General features: G+C 56.6%; 1 protein-coding gene across 3 annotated transcripts in view; it reads left to right on the top strand.

Moving 5' to 3' along the window:
• Positions 1-20,761, top strand: part of LOC121086147 (dedicator of cytokinesis protein 2-like) — a 77,185-nt gene that overhangs the window by 17,116 nt on the left and 39,308 nt on the right. For 2 of the 3 annotated variants that reach the window (XM_040589447.1, XM_040589465.1), the window contains exons 20-28: positions 113-202; positions 791-891; positions 1,056-1,190; positions 7,132-7,243; positions 14,486-14,556; positions 15,183-15,289; positions 17,074-17,201; positions 17,940-18,011; positions 19,266-19,361. In XM_040589447.1, coding sequence (XP_040445381.1) covers positions 113-202; positions 791-891; positions 1,056-1,190; positions 7,132-7,243; positions 14,486-14,556; positions 15,183-15,289; positions 17,074-17,201; positions 17,940-18,011; positions 19,266-19,361 — 912 coding nt within the window. The remainder of the gene's footprint in view (positions 1-112; positions 203-790; positions 892-1,055; positions 1,191-7,131; positions 7,244-14,485; positions 14,557-15,182; positions 15,290-17,073; positions 17,202-17,939; positions 18,012-19,265; positions 19,362-20,761) is intronic. The other variant, XM_040589455.1, reaches the window with a different exon arrangement.

Raw genomic sequence — 20,761 nt, 5'->3', positions numbered from 1 at the left:
GATGGGCACAGGAGCTCTGTGCCCAGGCAGGTTGCTCCTGCACTCAGATGTGGGTCCAGGACAATGCTGGGAGCCAATGCTCAAGCCCTCACCGTCCTCTTGTCTCCCTCAGTTCCTCCAGGACACATTGGACGCCTTGTTCTCCATCATGATGGAGCATTCAGATACAGATGTCTATGACACACTTGTCTTTGATGCCCTGGTAAGTGGGACCTGCTTCCCTGTGGGTGCTAAGTGTGGCTCTGAGCCCACTGACCAGTACAGGATGGGCCCAGGTCAGATGAGGCTCACTGATCTGACCGGGTGAGCCGTGCTCAGAGCTGTGCAGCAGCTCTGGCTCCACCGCAGTGCCTTGTGTTGGTAGGGTCTGGCCAACCTGGCACAGGGCAGGGTTGTGGCTCTGCAGGGATGCTGTCCCTCCAAGGGACAATTCCAGAAAAATTCAAAGGTATTTCTCCTACGCTGAGATGAGAGTGACCCCAGTGACAGGACCAGGGGAGGGTTGTGTTTGGGGTGGCTGCTGTAGGCAGCTGGGGTTGGTGAAGGTGCAAGCTCTGAGCAAGCTGGCTGTGAGGAGTCCTGAAGCTGCTGGGCTCAGGGCTTGTATTGGGCATCCTGTCTCGGAGGTCTGCCCGTCCTGGCAGGCTGGGTGGGCAGGCAAGGGGGCTCTGGTGGCCACAGCAGCCCCCAGAAGGGGTCAATGCCACTCTGGCCATGGGTGCAGGCAGCCAGCTGTCTCTGGGCATCCTTCTGCCCACACCGAGCCATGCTTGCTGCCCACTCCCCTCAGGTTTTCATTGTGGGGCTGGTGGCAGACAGAAAGTTCCAGCATTTCAACGCTGTTCTGGAGGCCTACATCTGCCAGCACTTCAGTGCCACGCTTGCCTACAAGTGCGTACCTGGCGTCCGCGGTACAGGGAGGGACTGGGCTGGGGCAGCGGGCGCAGGGAGGGCTGGGGCACAGGGAGCGCCGGCGGAGCTGAGCTGCAGGACGGCTGCTTGGCTGAGGCTGGGACACCTGCCGAGCCACGGCCACACGCATCCCCATCCTGCAGGAAGCTGATCTCCGTGCTGACGCAGTACGTGGACCATGCGAGCCAGGGGGAGCCCTGTGAGCCGCTCATGCGTACCTTCAAGGCCTTGGAGTACATATTCAAGTTCATCGTCCGCTCCCGGCACCTCTTTGCCCAGTAAGTACTGGCGACTGCTCCCACTGATTCAGGTGCCATGCTCTGCTGGGCTGCTGCACCAGTGCTGTGTGTCAGCAACCTCGCTGGAGCGTTGGCCCCTGGTGATGGGGTCTGTAGGAGTGAGGAAACGGTAAGGTCCTGTGGCGGTCCATGTGCCATGGGAGCAGTGTTGGTGCTGAGCATCAGTTCCGAGGTTGTGGCACTGACACCTTGACCTGCCTGGTGCTAGTGCCAGCTGCTCGTGTGCAATGTGGCACCCCGGGGTGGTACCCATGGGGCTCGGCACGCTGTGGATGTGCTACGGCAGTGACTGGTCCCTGGCCAGGCTCTCCTTCACCACCATGCTTCCTCTCCCTGGGGTTTCCAGCAGTTTTCCACTGTGCGCTGTGCTCCGGTTGCTGCTGGAGCAGTTATGAGCTGGTGTGGGTGGTTGGTAGCACCATCTGTCATGGGGCAGGAGAGCTCCTGCAGCACGAGGGGCTGTGGCAGTCGCACAAACCACTCTGGCTGACAAGTGGTGTCTCACAGCACTTGCAAAACATGTTGGTAGTGAGGCAATGTGTCAACATCAGCACGAGCATGCCTGTGGTTTGCTGTCCGTCAGGCTAATTGCTGCTGGTTCTTCCTGCACATGTGTTGATTGAGAGCCTTTGTGCAGGGTGCTGGTGAGATCAGCTTTGGTGCGGCAGCGGTGGGGTTGCACATGAGCCCTGGGCTGGTGTGGAGCCCACGTCCCCTCCCCAGAGTGCTGGTGGCTTTGCTCGATCTCAGTGTGGTCAGGCCCTGCCCCGGGTCCCACTGCCACGTGCCATGGCATTGGGAAATGCCCATCTCCTTGGTACGGCTAATCCAAACACCACATGTGTAAGGGCAGAGGGACTGCAGGGGCCTCCTGCCTAAGTCACCCCTGATGAGTGGGGTTTTCCAACTTTCTCTTAAAAACCTCCTATGGTGGAGACAGCAAAACTTCCCCAGGCAGCCTGCTCCCCTGCATAGCCAGCACTGCAGCTGGAAAGGTTTTCTGGCACTCAGCCTTGCTCTTGCTTGTTCCTGGAGAGCTTCTGCCTGCCCAACCCATGCAGTTTGGGAGCTTTTTAGAGGATTTTTTCCTTGGAGAGGAAAACACTGTGCTTTCAGTGAGGCTCATCTTCCTGTGGAGCTGTCTGAGCTCAGCTCAGATCATCTCAACCCTCAGCTTTTCGTCAGCCTCTGTGCTGGCCCCATGGCATCGTCGGCTCTGCCGATGGCGTTACCTGTGAGCCTCCTGCTCGGCACTAACACTGCTGTTAGCAGGTGTGGATGGTGGAGGGTGCAGTGACAACAATTTGGGCAGCGGGGTCTGTGCAAGGACCACCCCGGCACATCGGTGACAAAGACGTGTTTGGCGCTGGAGGGTTCCTATGAAGCACTTTCACAGTGCCCACAGCTCTCAGACCTTGTCCCAGCTGCTCTCACGCTTCAGCCAGTCACTTGACTTCTAAATAATTTCCAATGCACAGTGCATGTTTGGTCTCAGGGGTCCCTCACACTGCAGCAAGACCTGAGGCGGTACAGTGCCTGCCCCAGGGCCTGGGGAAGGGGTGCCTGGGCTAGCCCCCCTTGCGCTTGTGCTGGCTCAGTGGCTCATCCCCCTGCCCAGCTCAGGCTCTAAAGGGGGTTGTAAGGGAGAGAAGCTTTTTCCCAGGGGCTGTAGTGACAGGGTGAGGGGCAATGGTTTTAAACTGAAGGAGGGTTGGTGTAGATTGGACATAAGGAAGCAATTCTCTGCTGTGAGGGTGGTGGGATACAGGGGCAGGTTGCCCAGAGAAGCTATGGATGACTCACCCCTGGAAGCATCCAAAGCCAAGTTGGCTTTGAGCAACCTGATCTAGTGAAAGATGTCCCTGCCCATGGTGGGGGGTTGCACTGAATGATCTTTGAGGGACCCTTCTGACCCAAACCATGCCGTGACCCTGTGATAGGCTGTGTAAGGGGTGGGAGCCTTGTTGGCTCCTTGTTGCTGCTGAGGACAAGGTCAGTGTCCCGTCCCCCCCCGCCCCAGGTACCTCTAGAGTCCTCACAGGACCTGGTTCCATTCGTTCCCTGTGTGCATGAGGTTCCTGGCCTTATCTGCATGATGGGACAAACAAGTCTCTGCCGGGCAGGCGTAGGTGAGCCCAGCTGTGCTGGTGGGCTGAGGTGGAAAACTGAAAACGCAACCCATCAGAGTTACCAGAAAAAGCAAGTGAGGTTCCTCTTTCATTCCAAGTAGAGGGCACCGAAAGGCGAAGTGCCCTGAGGCACAGGGGTGCCAAGGGCTCTCACATACAGCATATGTGGCTCCAGCCTGTGTGTGGGAGGCAGTGTGACGGCCGGTGCCACGTGGCTGCTATTTGGCTGGTGCCTGTTTTGCAGGGAGCGGGGTGGGGGACGGGGTCTGTTGCCTCCACTCGAAGGCTCTGAGCACCACGCAGAGGTGCCAGGATGCATGTTGGTGTCCCCGTCAGTGCTCCGTGCCCAGCTCGTGGTGAGGAGCTGTGTGGGGTTCCTGGTATCCCCCGGGGACCCTCAGACCTCACTTTGCACCCACCCTGACTTCACCACCTCACTTTGCTGTCTGCCGGCACTCCCTGCACTCCTCTCTGTCCTTCCTTGTCGCTCTCGCTCTTCCCAGGGCCTCGTCTGTGGCCAGGCGGCTGCTCCAGGGCTCTGCGTTGCTCCAGCATTAGAACAAGGTACCTACATCCTCGTCATGTATGAAAATACAGAGCATATTTCCCGGTTTATAGAACTTCTGGCAGAGAAAATTAATTATATGGAGCATTTGCAAACAGCCCTGTGAATTTGTTTGCATTGGAACGAAGACATCCCTGAAGACATTTAGTGTTTTTATTAATCTTCCCTTTATCTTAGTGATCTTAACAGTGCAATAACACAGACTCCTCAGATCTTCTAAACACTTTATATGGTGCTACAATTTGTACACAGTCTATAATTTAAAGAAATTAGATTGTAATTATAATGAGTTACTGCAGATTTCTGTATCTATTTGATCATGTGAGCTACCTCTGGAATGGGATGAGCAGCTCAAGTAGCTTGTATGAGGATCCCAGGTTGCCACAAGGATGATGGAGCCGGGGCCCGCTGGTGTGGGGAGGAGGTTCATTGCTCAAACCCCTTTGGCAGCTCCATGGCCACTGCATGGGGAAGGGGCTCCCTGATTCCCCCCTGCCTCGGGCAGGAGGCGTGGGAGCCAGTGGGCTGTGAAGGGGCCGGACCTTGGTGCTGGCCGTAGGATCTCTGTGCCCAAAACATGCTTTCCTGTGGGAACACATCCCCATCTCCAGCCACAGTCCCTTTGGCACCCCATGCACTGCACTGGGGCAGGCAGGGGCCAGTGGAGCCCCCTTCACGATGTCAGGATCCTCTCCCGTCCCCCACCATGGTAACCCTGAGTTCCCTTGGACCCCCCTGGCACCTGTGTGGCTCCATCACCCTGGGGAGGGGGCTGGGGGAGCTGGGGCTTGGTGATGCCGTGGTAATGTGGGCTCCCACTTGCTGCTTCCTCCTTGCCAGTTCCTCTAGCTGCTTCTGCTTTTTGGGTGCCACTGAGGACAGCAAAATTTTCCTGAAAGTGCTTGTTGTCACCCCAGGGCTTGCCCCGTGCCAGGTGTTCTCTCCTGCTGGCATGGGGGAGGCTGGGGTCACACACTTTTGCCAGAATCCCTCTGCAGCCGCCTGCTTTGCAGCTCGTGGCCCCCTTGCCCAGCCCTGCTCAGCCCCCCTGGTTCCCGCACCTGCCCCAGCTCTGGCAGCACCCACGGGCTCTGACACGGCCCCACTCATCCCCTCTACTGCTCCCACCATCCCAGCACCCCTGCGAGGACCAGCCTCTTCCTCACCCCAGCCAGTTACCTGTGCAGCCAGGGACCCCACAGCTGCTGAGCATCCTCACTGGCCCCCCTGAGGGGACTTTGCTCGGATCCCTGGAGTTCCCCAAAGGCTGGGGGTGGCTGCTGGGCTCCCACCATGGTGGGACAGCAGGGGGTTTGCAGGCATGGCATCCCATCCCAAGAGCCACGCTGACCCTTCCCAAGTACATCACGGTCAGCGCGGGTTTTATCACAGTCCTAGCGAGCTGCTGGCCCCATAAGTTTTTCTACTGCTTTGGTGGCAGTGCTGTATGATTTCTGTGCCGCTCCTCAAGCTCCATGCGTGCTGGAGCCCGAAGCTGCAGGAACCAAGGTGGGAGCATGCCCAGTGTCCCAGGTGATGTCGGGCTTCAGCACCAGGCTGTGCCCGCCAGTTTTCCTGACGAATTTCTCCAAACCAATAGGTTGGTGTTAAATTAAAGACCGTGCTGACCTAAGTCTGCTGCAGCAATGCAAATCAGCCATTACCTTGGGTTAATTGAGCTGGATGGTCCAACTGCTTTACCGCTCTGATTTGAGTCGTTACACACTTAAAATTTTGGAAATCAGCATTGGCAATATGTCTTACAATTGTTAAAATAGCGTACCCCATTCATGTGTGCCCTTGTTTAGACAGAAATACAGAATTTTGTAGTCAAGAGTTTGTGGTGGAGGTGAGTTTGCAAATCTAGGCCAGCCGGTGGTGGGTAGATGTGTTAGAAAGAGGGACTGTGGAAAATCTAATAAATTGTGGTCATTGGATAGTGTCGCTGCCGTGAGAATAAAAGCTGTACACGGACCTTCATTTCCTTTTGCTTGTCGGAACACATACAACTTCTTTAATTCTCTGGCCTCTGGCAGGGTTTTGGGGCAGCTGGAGCAGGCCAGGCTGTGGGGCACAGGGGCTGCTGGGGCGCTCTGGTTTGGTGACATGTGGGATGAGAGGGAGGGACCTTTCTGAAGTTAGTTTAAGCTCTGGTTCGACTTGGAAGTCAGTCAACAGCTGTAAACCAGCCGTGGCTCAGCTGATGCACTTATCTGAGCACATCTGAGATGCCTCAGGCAGATCAACAGGCTTGTTCCCGCTGCCAGAGCTACAATGTTCCCTCGGGTTCGTTTACCAGATAGGAAAGATGAATTTGAAGGGAGAGCTATCCAACTGTGATTTTATAAAACAAAGCAGCAAGGTTTTTGCAAAAGCTAAGCTCAATAAAAATAGCTGGTAAGCAAGAAATGACGGATCTTGTTTGTTCTGCTGCTGTATGTGTAATTAGAAATGAAAACACAATTAAAAACCAAACACGTATTGCTTGCTGTGGTGGCAGGTGGCGTGCGGGAGTCGTCAGGTCGGGCTGGAAGAGGTGCCTGTCCCCGCGGCCACAGGGAGATCAGTGTTTTATTCATCATTTCCCCACCGGTGCATGCAAAGCGCTCCCCAGCGAGGCTCGCTGCTCTGCTTGCTGCTCGGGGTGGGGTGCTCAAGCACCACCTGTTCTTCGCAAGGAGTTGCTGCGATGCCTTTACTCTCACGGTGATGCATTCGATTAGTGGCTTTGAAACTTTCTCGCAGTTTTGCACATGTCATGTCTAAAATTCTCCATGTGTTTGGTTTGTTCTGCGACTGGGCGTGCAGGTTGTGTTCAGGACTGGGGGGGGGGGGGGGGGCAGGAGGTTTCTTGCTCAGGTGGGAAGATTTGAGAGGACTTCACTGCATAAAATCATGTAGGAGATTCTATTAAAAAAAAAAAGTATATATGTGAGCCCGTATAAAATGGTGTGTATAAATAAGACAGCAGATAGCAATCTTTAATATGGGTAATTCTGCACATCTGAAATGTTGATTCTAGCTGGACCCTGCACTGGGCAAGTGGCCGTGCTTGGCCAGTGGCCATGCTGGGGCTCACTGCTAGACCCAGCTATGGAAAACGGTCACCCAGGAGCATAATTAATTGGGCTGGCAGGTGATGCGTGAGTAGAGGCAGCTGTGCGGCTGGTGCCGGGGGAAAGTACATGGTGCGGTGGCGGCAGTGCGGTGACTCTGGCTGTTGCAGGCTCTACGAGGGGAAGGAGACGGCTGAGTTCCAGCAGTCACTGCAGCGGTTCTTCCTCTCCCTGAACCAGCTGATGAAGTCCCCGCTGGAGGGTCCCACGCTGCTCTGCCAGGTATGGAGGTGGGGATGGTACTGTGTGTGGGCTCTGACGTGGCAGGATGGATGGTGCCCCAGCTGAGGTGCTGGCTGTCCCCGTGCCAGGGTGACACCGGCTGTGCCCGTACAGTGGCAACACCAGTCTTCCTGAGCGCAGACCTCCCCATGCACAGGGTGTCAAAGGGAGCTGCCGCCCTGTGCAGGGTCTCACTCTCCCCAGGGACCCCCACTTGTGCCCCTGGTGCAAAGCCCCACATTGCACTGGTGCCCAGGGCTGCAGTGCGGGTTTGTGTCAGTAACTTAGTGCCACTGGTGCCTATGCTGAAGGCTGGAGAAAAGGGTCTTGGGAGGGCTCCTGGGGTTTGTCTGCATCCCAGAGCTGGCCTGGTCCCACTCCCTGCATCCCAAGGGCCAGGCTGGCACTGTGAATTTGGGGGAGCAGAAACCATGCCCTTTGCACTGTGGATCCCTGCAAGCATGGCTGTACCCGTTACTAGCAGCTGGTGCTGAGGTCCCCCGGCTGCCGGTGCGACAGTGCCAGGGTTGGAGCTGAATGGAGAACACAACGGAGTCACGTGCGCTCTCTGAAGTCAGTCAGCAAGAGGAGGCAGGAGCTGGTGCTGGGGCTGAGCGGGTCTCACCTCGGTGCTGTGCTGGGGGCGAGGATGTGGCTGTGCTCTGCAGCCGCCGTGTCCCAGCTGGAGAGAGGCATGGTAGAGTGCAGGTGGGGACCTTGTCTGCACGGTGGCCCTGGGACAGCTGGCAGCTCCTGTGCTGCATTATCTCATGGCATTCTTAGATAATCCCTTGCAAACTAATCTAATGATAAAAAACCCCCCACAAACCAGTTTGAAGACTGACAGGACAGCTGTCCTCGTGCAGAGGAGGGCTGTCCCTCCTTATCCCCTCTAAACACTGATGTTATTCTGATTTCCATCTCAATACCGTTGCTCTAGAGACTCTCTGCTATGGTAACCTGACGTGTGTGTGCGGCAGCCTTACAGGCTGCTGCGCATCCACCTGCATCGGTCAGCACCTTGTTCAGGTCTGTGGGACAGGATTCATAGAAACTCATCTAAGAAGAGAGAGGCCACCGTCCAGGGCAGAGGGGAAAGCTCTCCCGTGCATCACCACAGAAGGCATCCCTGCGACTGCTGCAATCACCATCAGGAGTAGCAGGGGTGACAGCAGATGACAGCAGTGAGGCACAGGTGGTGTGGTGGTGGGGTCTGCCACGAGGCACAGCTGGGTCCGCTAGCTGCCTGATGCTGGGGAGGAGGCAGAGGACTTTCGGGAGTGGATGAAGCCCACACCTGGGATTCAGCCATGCCGGGTGTCTGACTACAAGGAGACACATGTGTGCCTCACCCCACACACCCCGAAGCTGCAGCCTTATGGCAGGCAGCATTAATTGGAAGAGAGGAGGCTGCAGTTAGCTCAGCTGGGCTGGGGGAGGCCAGGTGAGTCCATGGCATGGCCAGCAGCCACTGCCTGTCTCAGCAGGACAATTTTTCCAGCTGCAGCACTGTTGCCATTCCCCTAGTGCGCTTGCAGCACTGTGTGTGTGTGCGCAACAGCCAGACACCATTAAAAAGCAGGTTGGAAGACTGTATTTCTTCATGTACTGTTGCACTGCTGTGGCTTCGGGGTGGGATACCTTAGTTTGGGCTGCCCTCCGCCCAGAGCATCCTGCAGGAAGCAGGGGATGGGGCTTGGGAGTTTGCCTGCTGGTGCTGCCAGGTTTGCTGAGCGTGGCCGTGCTTTCTCCTGGAAAGGGCCAAATTCTGCAGTGGGATCCCAACTGCTGAGCAGGAGCTTTCCCTGTGAAAATAACTTTTATGGTTGCTGTTACTTTGTTAGAGGGAGCAGGAGAGATTAAAGCTCTCTGGCAGCTCAGAGCTCTTCTCTTTAGAGGGAGTGTACCCCTTAGAAGCTCCCCCCCCGGATCTTCCTTGGGGATTGCTGGAGTGCTGAGCAGGTCGAGATGCTGGGGTCAGGGTCTTCAGTGGGCTTTGATGCTGAGCACTAGCAGGACACCATCCTGCAGAGAGAGTTTCCCTCTGCTGCAACGTCTTCTGGATGTAAAATACCTGGACTCAGAGATCTTGTCACCAGGTTGCTGGCTTGGTGGCAGCTCTTTGGAGGGTGGCACAAAGGGGAGCTCCTTCCATCAGTGTGGGGTGGCACCGGCGTGGTTTCTCATTGACCTCCCCCAGGTCATTTTTGGCCATTGACCTCCCAGCTTTAAAGTTGTCGGGTTTGTGGATGCAGAGCCTGTGTTTGGTATTTCTGAGTGTGGCTTCCTGCTCAGCTGCATCGTGGTGTCAGCTCACCCCAAGCATAGGGTCAGCCAAGTCTCCTCGCCATCACTCATCCTCCTTGGTGCTCACTGCTGGTTCTGCTGCTCCACAGGCATTACAGTGACAGGGTTTCTCCCACGTCACCGACAAAGCATTCCACTGTGGGGGAGAGTGCCCGGATGAAATTGTTCAGTGTGGAAATGAGAATCAGAAAATGCTCTTAAAAGCAAGAAATGCTTTAACTGTAAATGCCCAGCGATGGGCTCTGAGCTGACCAGCACGCTGGCGGGTGAGACCTGGGAATGTAATGGATAGTGCTCCGTGCCTGGCACTGGTCAGGGAACACTCACTCAAACTTGGGAATGATCAGGAAAGCACTTAAGAAGAAAACAGAAAACATTCTTTGGCACAGCTAGGTCCCTGTGGTGCATCTGTGTCTGGTGCCTATGCTCCAGAGTGTGAAGTCGAGCTGCAAGAAGCCCCAGCAAAGGGTGACTAGATGTATGGGGCAGATTTCAGGTGGGATCATCTGCCTGGCCAGACAGACACCCCCCACCCCCCATCCTGGGAAACACGCGAGCAGGGAGATGGGACAGGGAGCTGTAAATTTGCCTTCAGTCTGGAGAGGTGGTAGGAGATGGAAATGCCTCTCGTGAACCAGGCAAAGGCAGTGCTTGTTCATCTACTGTGTGATGAAGCTTCAGGCCCCTTGTGATGGTCTGTGCCTGCTCCTTGGAGCAGGCTGTGGATGCTGAAAGTTTGCACAAGTTTGCTGACAGCTGTACTGATCCGTGGAAAAAAAGTCTACCAAGATTATTTAAATAAAAAGGCATTTCTGACTCAAGTAGCCCTGACCTTGGGAAGCACCATTGCAGGCTTGTGAGCCCGCAAGGTCCTGTCCTCTTCCCCTCTGAGCCTGAGACCATGTGCCTGGCTTCACCACTGCTCCCCCTGTCCAGAGGGTCCCATGGCTTCCCTGGTGTTCTGTCCCATGGTCACCCCGGCCACGGTTCTTGTGCTGCATTCGGGACCGGTTCCTGCTGGACCATAGCCGCTGGGTCTTGCTGTATCCATCCTGATGGCATCTCCTGAACATCTTCAGCAGGTGCTCCAAGGAGAGAACATTTTTCCCTCCTTCTCTGAGCAGACTGTGTAGCTGCTTTACAGTGCTTGCGGACCCCTTGCATCTCTAGCTGCAATGACCAGCTCCCATCCGGCAGCTGAAGGTAATATCCAAAAGATCTGTTAGCAGCTGACGTAAGCTTTGCAGCTTCATCCTGTTCTGCCTACTCTTGGTTAAAGCTGCAATTATCTGATCAGCCCAAGGCAGAGCTGATAATAGCTCGCTAGCTGCAACACTCCTGCAAAGGCCACCTCTTTTGTGGAGAGAGCCCATCCTCTGTTGGGCTGCTTCAGGCTGGGGGTTTTGTACTCTTTTGACTACTTGAAGCAGTGCAGAGGGCGCTGAGTCTCTTTTGGCTCTGCTTACTGGTGTCAGACAGGCTGAGGGCCAGGGATGAACCCACGATGTGGTCCTAGCCAGAGAGCAGGAGCATCTTTTCAGCCAAACGACCCCAGCATCCCCAACAAGTGCTGTGACCTGGAGGGTGCCCTGATGAGACGGAGGTGGAAGGCCACCTGCTCCCGGCGTGCAGCTGCCTTGTGCATCTCCAGCCAGGGAACAGGGCTTCTGCTGCAGCTGCTCGCTGCTGTAGCCAGAGCCCCTTGAGAAGAGCTTCACACGTCCCACTGCTTCCCTTCTGGAGTCCTGGCTTTCTCTGCACGCAAAGAAGCTGAGTTTTGAGGCAGGATTGGGGTACAGGCTTAAGCAAACACTTGGGGCTCATGCCAGCTGCCAGGGTGCTGAGCACGGTGCAGCAAAGCATCAGACCGCTGCTAGCGCGGCCAGGAGCGTCAGGGGACCCAGACTGTGTCCTGTGCCTGCAGGCAGCCTGCTCAGGTACACAGCCGCTGGCAGTGGGTGCACGTTCCCCCTTGTTCGTACCTGGGGAGGCACAGCCTGCTCCCCGCCATCTCTCCTCGGTTTAGGTCCAGGCTTACCCACAGCTCAGCAGGGCAGAGCAGAGGAGATGGGGGGTCTTGGGGTCTGTGTTTGCATTTCACAGCCTGGGCCAGGGAGTGCGGTTTGCTGAGGGGGTGTGCTTTGCTGAGCGGGTGCTCGCGTGTGCCCGTGGCTGGAGTGTCCCTGAGGCTGCTCTGACTCTTCCCCTGTGGCTGCTGGCATGGGTGGGTTTCTGTGGGACACCCTGCCGCAGGCAATGTGCAAACCGCTGTGCAGCTGCCGGGCTCTGCACCCATCCCCGCTCTGCGCTGGGCTCCCCAAGGGCCACCTCCCTGCCCGCTCCCGCCGGACCTGGTGGGTGGGCACCAGCCGCCCATCCTCCAGCTCGCCGGTGCTGCTGGAGCATCACCAGTGGCATGGACAGGCCAGGTGGTTCTGCAGCTGGTGGGAAAGGGGACACAATTTGTACGTTGTGGGCAGGCTGATGTGCTCTTGCCACAAAAAGTCAGTAAGGGGGAGCTCATCCTCAGCGGTGAAAGACGGACATTTTCAGTTCTGGAAGGCCAGGCAGTTGTCTTGGCAGTTACAATAAAAGCCAAAACAAGTTTCTGGAAGAAATCCTTCCTGAGACATAGATACCAATGTTTAAGAAGTCTTGTAACGCTGGAAAAATTCTTGAGAAATAGGAGAAATTCTATATTAGCTCATTTTTCAAAAAAAAAATCAGATGACCTTGCTAGCTGTAGACCAAAGAGGCTGACCGTTGATCCTGGCTCAGTCATGGAGAGGGTGCAATCAATTCAGAGTTAAAGGGTGGCAGTATAATTAATGTTAATCAGTCCAGCTTTACTAAGCATGGAGTTTAATAAAAGAAAAATCAAATTTAGCTGTTACTTTTTTGAAGTTACAAATGTGACTGACTAAGATAACTGACATAATAGGCGAGACTAACAACTGCATTCTGATTTAAAATTAGCATTGTGCAAGTTATTAAAATAACTACTTTTAATCTTCTTAAGATATATCTTCTTGGTTCTAAAAAAGTCATTAGAAACAGAGAAGCATCGTGCTGGGTTGGGCATTTCTTTTGGGTCCCAGTGATATCGTCTCTCAGCTCGGTGTATGCTGGTTCGCCAGACGTGGCTGTTGCTGGTGCAGGGGGCACAGGTGGCAGTGGTGGAGCTGGATAATGGGAGATCCTCTGCTCCGTGCCCCAGCGCAGAGAGGGGACAGGGCAGGGGACGGGGCTGCAGGGCGGCAGCTGGGAGCTGCCAGCAGTGAGTGGCCAAAGGCAACTCCAAGTGTGGTGTCATTGCAAAGAAGTCGGTCAGTCCACGGGTTTATATGCAAAAAGGCGTTAAATGGAGCCATCTGTAGGGGCACGTGGCGCGGCCGAGGCTGCTGGTGGGTGCTGTGCCCAGCCTTGCTGCCCTTGGGTGCAGCAGGTGTCTCAGTATCAGAGAAGGGTTTGCAAGAGCTACAGAAATGACTCGGGTCGGGTGCGTTTGGTGGAGGTTAACACCATTTCAGTCAGCTAGAAGAGGGTAGCAGTGGACTCAATTATGGTCTTTGCAAACCCAGAGGGAGAAGATGTTTCTGGATCATTGCTTAATGTGCCACAGGCCGAGGCAGAGCCCCGTCCAGCAAAGTGCACTGGGGCTCACCGGGCTCACCAGAAATGTGGTGCCGGGCGGCAGGATAGGCAACTGCCACCGCTGGAGCCGGCTTGTGGCTGCCAGGGCCCGGATCCAGGATGGAGTTTTTAATTCTATCTGGAGATCTTCACAGAGCCGAGGGTCTGCCCTGCCCTGACATCGGCAGTGTCTGCTCAGCAAGGAGGGGCTCGGAGCTGAGCAGAGGTTTCCGTCCCGCTGCAGGGTGCGCCCGGGGCAAAGCCCTCACCCGGTGTGTGCCCATAATCTCCATATTCGCTGTGTTCCGAGGGATGTGTCCAAGGTCAGCTTGTCCAGGCACTTTTTAAAACTAGGTGAACTTGCAATAGGCACCAGTCTCTCAAACTCCTGCTGTAACACAGCATGGACTTGGTGCCGAAACCACTGGGTAAAAATTCCTGGAGCTGACTCACATTGCAGCCAGCCCCGTGCGGACCTGCAGACGTCACACCTCCTGCAGCTGATGCTGACATGCAGGAGTGGAGACCACCTCTGGCACCTGCCTGCAGCTGGAGCTGGGAGGGTCCCTGGTGCTGCCTTTGGCACAGTTGGGAGCCCAGGGAAGCCCGAAGGACCAGCTACCCAGCAAAGCCAGAGAGAAGCAGAACTCATCATTTATACTACTTAGTTACTTCATAAACATAACAAAGTAGATTTTAATGTAGAACAATTTGTGGCCAGTGGGTTTGCTGTTCCAAAAAACAACCGGCCACGTGCCCCCCACCCACGCAACCTTCCATCGAGGGTGTGGAGCCGGGCTGGGTGCGGGGCGGCCCCGCACCTCCGGCAGCCTGGGCTGTGGCAGCAGCGGCTGCGGGCAGCCCAGCCGGGAGCAGTGCTGGGGGGTGTTACAGCAACGCCAGCCAGCGCCCGCGTACCTGTCAGTCATGTTGTAGGATTTTATGTGTTTTCAAAGTAAAAGCTGGAGACAATTATTCTTATTGAAAGTGGTAGAGTTACCTGACCATAGCGGTTCTGGGTGCCTTGTTGGATGCTGGTGGCTTGGCAAGAGGAAGCTGCTCCCAGCTGGACGCCCCTTCCCCAGGGATGGCAGGGGCCAGGGGCTGGTGGCTGAGCGCAGTGCTGCTTCAGCAAGGAAGGGGGAGGCTGAATGAGGACTGCGCTGGCTCAGCACCCGCAGCCTGCAGGGAGGCAGGAGGGGCCGGGGTCACCTCCCTGCCGGCACAGTGTCTGTCAGTCTGTCCTGCCCCCTGGGCACATGGCAGGCAGGGCCGGCGCAGGCAGCTCTTGTCTCTCCGCAGGGAGCAGCACTGAAGTACCTGCCTTCCATCCTCGAGGACGTGTTTGGGATCTTCGACTCCTCTGCGCTGGGGTAGGGTCCCCGTCGCCCCCATCATCCCCAGCCCTGCTCCGTGGTCTGCTTGGTGCCTGCCGCAGCCACCTCTACCCCTGCTCCCATCCCACGGCGACACCCGTCCCGGAGCTGCTGTCAGGGATGCAGGCTGATGCAGTGGAGCCGAGGGCGAGGGCAGGAGGAGGGGTCTGGGTTTCCTCACGCCTGGGAATTGCCTCCTTATCTCCTTCCTAGTGCAAAAACAGGGGCGGGTATTGCTTAATTTTAGCAGTAGCCTGTGCTTCAGGCAGGGACTGAGCCTGGAAACCCCCAGTCCCGTCTGGGTCTGGTTTGGGCATTCAGGCAGGGTTTTTACGCCAGGTGTCTCTGTGCAACCATCTGCGGTGGGCACGGGCTGCCTCACAGCTTTCTGCGGTGGGACCATCCTGCCCTGCACTTCCCCACACAGCTCTGCCCCCATCGGGGGGCTCCCCCTGCCTGGCAGCCCCTGGCCAAAACACAGGTGCAATTGGTACCCGACCCCCTGCTGCTGCATTTGTCTTCTGCAGAAGGAAAGGGGCTGCAGGTGCTCAGGACTGGAAACAAGTGGGGCCCTTGCAAGCCCTGTATTTAATACTCGTTAAAGCCTCTTGCCTGGACCACAGGGCCCTGTTGCGGGACTTCATTGGGAACCTGCTGCCCCAGCGCCTGCTGAAGCAGAAGCTGCAGTCCCTGACCAGCATCGTCAACAGCAAGATCTTCCAGTCCTATGGTGAGAAGGGACACCGGGGGTCCTGCCCATGCTGAGCTCTCTTGGGAGGGCCGTGGCACAGGATGGGGATGGGTTGCTGCTGCAGAGGCCCCCCCCCGTGCCCCTGAGGCAGTGCCATGCTGGGGGCAGTTCCGCAGAGGGAGGCAATTCCCTTGCCCCTTGTGCTGGAGCAATGAGCTGCCTGGCCCCTCGCCAGGGCACCGCTGGTGCCCTTGGAATCTCTGCTGCTGCCTGAGAGCTGCTGGGCTGCAAAGGAAAACACGGCTTAGCCAAAGCAGGACACAGTGTGATGGCTCGGGGAGGGGGTGTTGGGGGCTTGCTGTCAGACTGGGAGGGCATGCTGAGCAGGAGTCCCCAGGCCTGCCCTGACTCTGATGTGGTTTGGTATTCTTTGGAGTAATCTGAGTGACGGAAGAAAGAGTAGATTTGGTAAATTTTGCCCTGCAAGGCAGAAGTGACTGGAGGCATGCAGGAGGACATCAGGATTTAAAATAATCTCAGCAAGTTGGAGAAAAGGTTTTGAAAGATTTAAATTAAAAACACTCATGCGAGAGCAATCACTGAGCAAGCAGGGAACAGCACAGGGCGGCAGCAGTGCTGCAGGACGGGGCTGGGGCTGGGGGAGCAGAGGGGTCAGCAATGCAGCCCCCGTGGGGGGAGTGCCCTGCACCCTCCTTGGCATCACCGGCGCCTCAGCTGGGCTTGTGTCCACATGCGGTTTTGGGTGGCACAAGAAACTTGTGTCTGAACTGAAGAAGAAAGCCGTGGGAGATGCAAAGCTTAGAAGACAGGGCGAGGAAGAAATGACTGAGGGCTTGGGGCGGGAAGAGATGCGGGGGAGATGGGACAAGCTTTCAGATATCCATGTGGTATTGTCAGAGGGAAGGGGAGCAGGCTGCCTCGGGGAGCTGAGCCAGGCGCCTGTGTCTCGGGGGCTCAGGGGAGCAGCTCAGCTGTGGGCAGGAACCGTTTTGTGTTTCTGCCCGTGGAGGCTTTGAGCGATGGCAATGTGAACATGTCTAACTCAGCCATTGAAGTCATCGCCTGCTGCATGCTCCAGCTCTGTTCTGAGCTGCCGTGGTCCTATGAATGCTCCCTGCATCCTGCCCTGCATCCCTGCCTGTGCCCGCCAGAAGCCAGCACGACACCGCTCCTCCATGCTGCACAACAAGCAGACAGTTGTGCCAGCATGAAAACAGTGAAGAAATGTTTTCCCCCATGTTCCTTCTCCTTGGTCCCCTTTTAGTGATGCCACCAGAGTGACAGTCAGCAATGTGGCACCGTCAGTGCAGGGTGGTATCACAAACAGCAGCCCTGGCCAGAGGAGCAGTGGGGTACGCAGTAGGAAGGGCAGCAGGTTTTTCATATATTTGGCACTGGAGACTCTAGTTTATCTAGATGGTGTCCAGTTTAAAAGTCTCCATCTGTTAAATCTGAAGTGCCTTTAACAGAGTAGAGAAGCAGAACAAAGTCCATTGGCAGGAGCTGAAGCCAGAGAGGTTCAGATGAAGCTTTTCTGTTTTATTTTACTTTATTTTACCAGAGAGTGTAGGTAGCTGAGTAATAGGGTGCAGTGGATTCTCTGTCTTGGAGCCTTCCCACCAGGATTTAACGTTTTCCCAAACCCCTGCTCCACCCAAGGAGGACATTAGCTCCACATGTGTGGGTCACAGCCCAGACCAGGCATTGTGCTGGTCCCATCCATCCTGTTGGTCCCTTTCCTGGTGGGTCCTCTCCAGTGCCGGCACCCACCAGCTTCGTGCCTCCCTGTCTTGCCCCCACAGAGTGCCGGGAGCTGCTGCTGCAGATGGCGGTGCCCATCCTGCAGGAGCTGATCGAGAAGGGGGAGGAGGAAGGTGCCTGCATTGAGCTGCTCAGCAACATCCTGGAGGTGCTGTACAAGGCCCAGAAGGTAAATACCATCTTCTCTGCTGCCTCAGTTTCCCTCTCCAGTAATCACCTTGGAAGTAACCTGACTATACCTGTTTGAGTAGGGTTAAGCACAAGTTACCATTCACAATATGGTTGGGGCTGATCATGGTCACCTAAAGTCAAAGGGGGGCTGTTGGTGCCTGCCATCCCAGTGGGAACCTGCCCAAGATGGGGCTAAAATCCTTTTGATTCCCACCTCAGCTGGTCTCTGGTGAGTTCCCACCAGTTCCCGTAAGTGGGAAAGGGGCCTCCAGGCTGAGGGGAGCACCCCCCGAGGGCAGGGGGTGTCTCGCCGGCTGTGCCTCTCACCGTCCCAGCTCTGCAGACCCAGGCAGGGGCAGGGGAGAAGGTGGCCACTCATGACTGCTGCTGGCCCCTGGGCACCGTTGCTCTCCAAAATTAGCAGTGATGGCCCTAAATATGGGCCAGAGCCCCATGGCATGGGGGATCCGGCCCAGACCCCCGCAGCAAAGAGCTAACCATGCCCAGGTGGTGGGGACCCTTCCCCCTGTGCTGCCTGCAGGAGCCTGCCCGCTGGTGTGGGGTACCAAAGCAGGAGATCACGGTGATACACCAGCCCAGCTGCAACCCAGGGCTGAGCGGGCTGGACACGGTCCTGCTGCAGGTGTCTGGCCACCCAGATGGGACTTGTCCCAGGATGGCCTCTGGTGGGATGGGGCTGCCCTTGCTGGGCATCAGCCCCACTCCCTTGTTGCAGAGAACAGAGGAACTGCAAGCACAGCATGGCACAGGCAAGGCATGGCGAAAGGACCGTGGGGACATGGAGCTGGTGAGTGCCTCTCTGGCAGGCTTCCACACTCGGTGGATGGTGTGGGGTAGCCAGGTGCCCCTGCGCATTTGGGAAGGGCTTATCTGCAGCTCACTATCGTGACAAACCCTTGTGTCAAGGCATGGAACTGGGCTGCTGGCAGGGATGCTGCAGTGATGGGGTCAGGCCTGGAAGGTGCCTTGCAGGGCTGGAGATGCCAGGGGTCTGAATGCCTCTAGGCTTACTGCGAGCCCCCAGTGTCCTGCCCTGGGGTGGGGGCATGGCATTTTAATTCCTGCGGCACTGGGAAGCCCAGGCAGCAGGAGGGAACTTGGAAACTGTGGTTGAAATGTCTCGATTTGGCCTTAAGTTGTAAACCTAAAATAGCCTTTAAGGAGAGGATGGGCAGGATGCTCATGGGTGAGGGTACCGCTCTTGTTTCAACCCCGTGCGAGCTGAAACTCGACCTTTGTCTGCCCAGTGCGGATGCAGGCATCCTCAGCCATCCCCAGCCAGGTGGCCGGCTTTGCCAGGAGGCTGTGCAAGGCTGAGCTGTACAGAGACTCCGAGCCCCACATTTACACCAGAGTGCATCACCTGGTTCCAGCTCCAGCTGGTAGCCCTGATGCTGCCAGCCCCCGTGTGGTGATTAAATGAGCTGTACTTGCTGTGCTGGAGTGGACAAGACTTTTATTTCAGTATTTCATATAAATCACATAAATCATACAAATTTCATATAAATTTCATATAAATCATGAATGTTTAGAGTCAGCTTGTGAATTCTCTTCTCCTGAGGTGCCACAAGCCTGTTCACAATGGCTGAGGATCTGGGCACAGGGCTTGTCTGGCAGCCACAGCCCCCCACACCTGGAGCTGCCAAGGTGTTTGGGCTTGTCTCCCACAGCTGGAGCAGAGCTGCTTCCTCCCCACTGCATGGGGCACTACAGGGCGCTGAGAAACCTTGTGCCCTCAGCCCCAGCTCCCTTGCCCTGCCAAGAATAGCTGCAAACACTTTGCAACCTCCTTGTCTGCTTTTTTTGGTAAGCCACAGTAATTGCAGTGGTGCTGACCACATGTGGCCCGGGAGGTCATATGCCCCTCGCCCAGCCTGCCAGTGCCAGGTCCCAACAGAAGCTGGGGCCGCCACACTGGCTTTGTGCTGCGGGGGACATTCCCAGCTGCGGTGATGGTGCTGTCCCCTGTGCCTTTCCTCCCAGCACTACAACAGGCAGCGCTGGGTGCTCAGGCACGGCCGTGACACATCTTACCTTGCAGGTGAAGGTGAAGAAGCACATCCAGCTGATCCTGGAGCGACTGCTGCACACCGTCAATCGGCGGGTGATTGTCCTGGACCGGGAGAACACCCTGCGGGTGAGTACCACCGCTGCCACCTCGCGCTGCGCCGGGGGCTGGGGCTTTGGGCGATGCGGGAGGTGCAAATGGGGTCTGGGACTGGGTGACCAGTGCTGCTCAGCTGGTGCTGCAGCCTGGTACCCAGCTGGCTGGGGCTGGATGTGCAGGTATTTAATGCAACAGGATGCATGAGAAGCCTGAAAGGGAGGGGGAGCCGTGCCAGGAGCTGGTCTGGAGCAGAGGGTGCGTTGGGAGGAGCAGGCAGGGGGTGTGTGATGCAGGAAGCCTGTTTTGGAAGCAGATGAGGGTTTGGGCTGTAATCTCCAGAAAACAAACACCTGGACCCGGCAAACCATCACAGTTTTACACGCCAAGAAGATGTGGGAAGAATGTGCTGGGACCCCCACCTCTTGTGGGAGGGGTAGGTAGCTCAGAGCACTGCTCAGCCTAAGTGTCATGCAGAGTGGCTGCAGGTGCAGTGATCTAACCGTGAAGGAGGCGGAAACAGAGCTGTGTCCAGGGTGGGTCCACGGGCACTGATGTGGATGTGGTGGCAGACGCAGCTTGCTTGGCTGGGCAGTGAGGATTGGACCTGACAAGCTGCTCTGGGTCACGAGGGTGGGCGAGGAGCTGGGTCCGACTGCGTTCTGGGAGCTTGGTGGGGCCATGCAGCAGTAGGGAAGCACCGTGCCAAGGGGAAGTGCCGCGCTGTGCCATGCCGTGCTGTGCCACATGCTGTGCCTGTGGAGGTGTGGGCATCCAGAGTGGCAGCTTGGCCCTTTGATTGAGCCTTCTCGTGATAAGCCTGCATGTTTGCCATCCTGCTCTTTGTTCTTGTTAGTAACGAAGACGTTACTAAACTGAGGCAGTAAAGCTGGCGGCCAGGATGGGAGCTCACTGGCCCTGCCCATGCTCTCCAGCAGATGAAGCTGCCCTGGTCTGTGAGTGTCCCGGATGCTGGGGTCACTCCTGCTGATGTGCTGAGGCACTGGCGTTGCTGCTCCCTGCCTGGTGACACCGTCTTGTACTCCCAGGGGCAGGGGAGGTGTGAGTCTCCCTTCTGGCTCCCGGCTCAGCCTGCCCTCCCCTGCCTGCTTGGCCAACACAGCCCGAGTGGTGCAGCTCTGTGGTGACATTTCCTGACAGCAGCTCTGCCATCCTGGGTGGCTTTACCAGCCGAGCCGATGGCAGGTACATTCCCTGGCACGTGCCTGGGCACACATAGTCTCTGGCCAGGCAGCTCTGCTTTGCCAGATGCGCCCCCGGCTCTGCCACTGACAGCGCTGCCGCCGGGTGGGCGCAGCGGGCACTCAGCATCGGGGTATGATTCACATGTGACTCAGGCAGGAGATGCACACAGGGTTGCATTTGGTACCATCTTGCTTTTAGCCTTTGTTCTCAGGTGGTGTCAGTCAGTG

Source organism: Falco naumanni, chromosome 1 (assembly GCF_017639655.2).
Source record: "Falco naumanni isolate bFalNau1 chromosome 1, bFalNau1.pat, whole genome shotgun sequence".
Taxonomy (NCBI): Eukaryota; Metazoa; Chordata; class Aves; order Falconiformes; family Falconidae; genus Falco; species Falco naumanni.
This window is presented reverse-complemented; position numbering and strand designations above follow the sequence as displayed.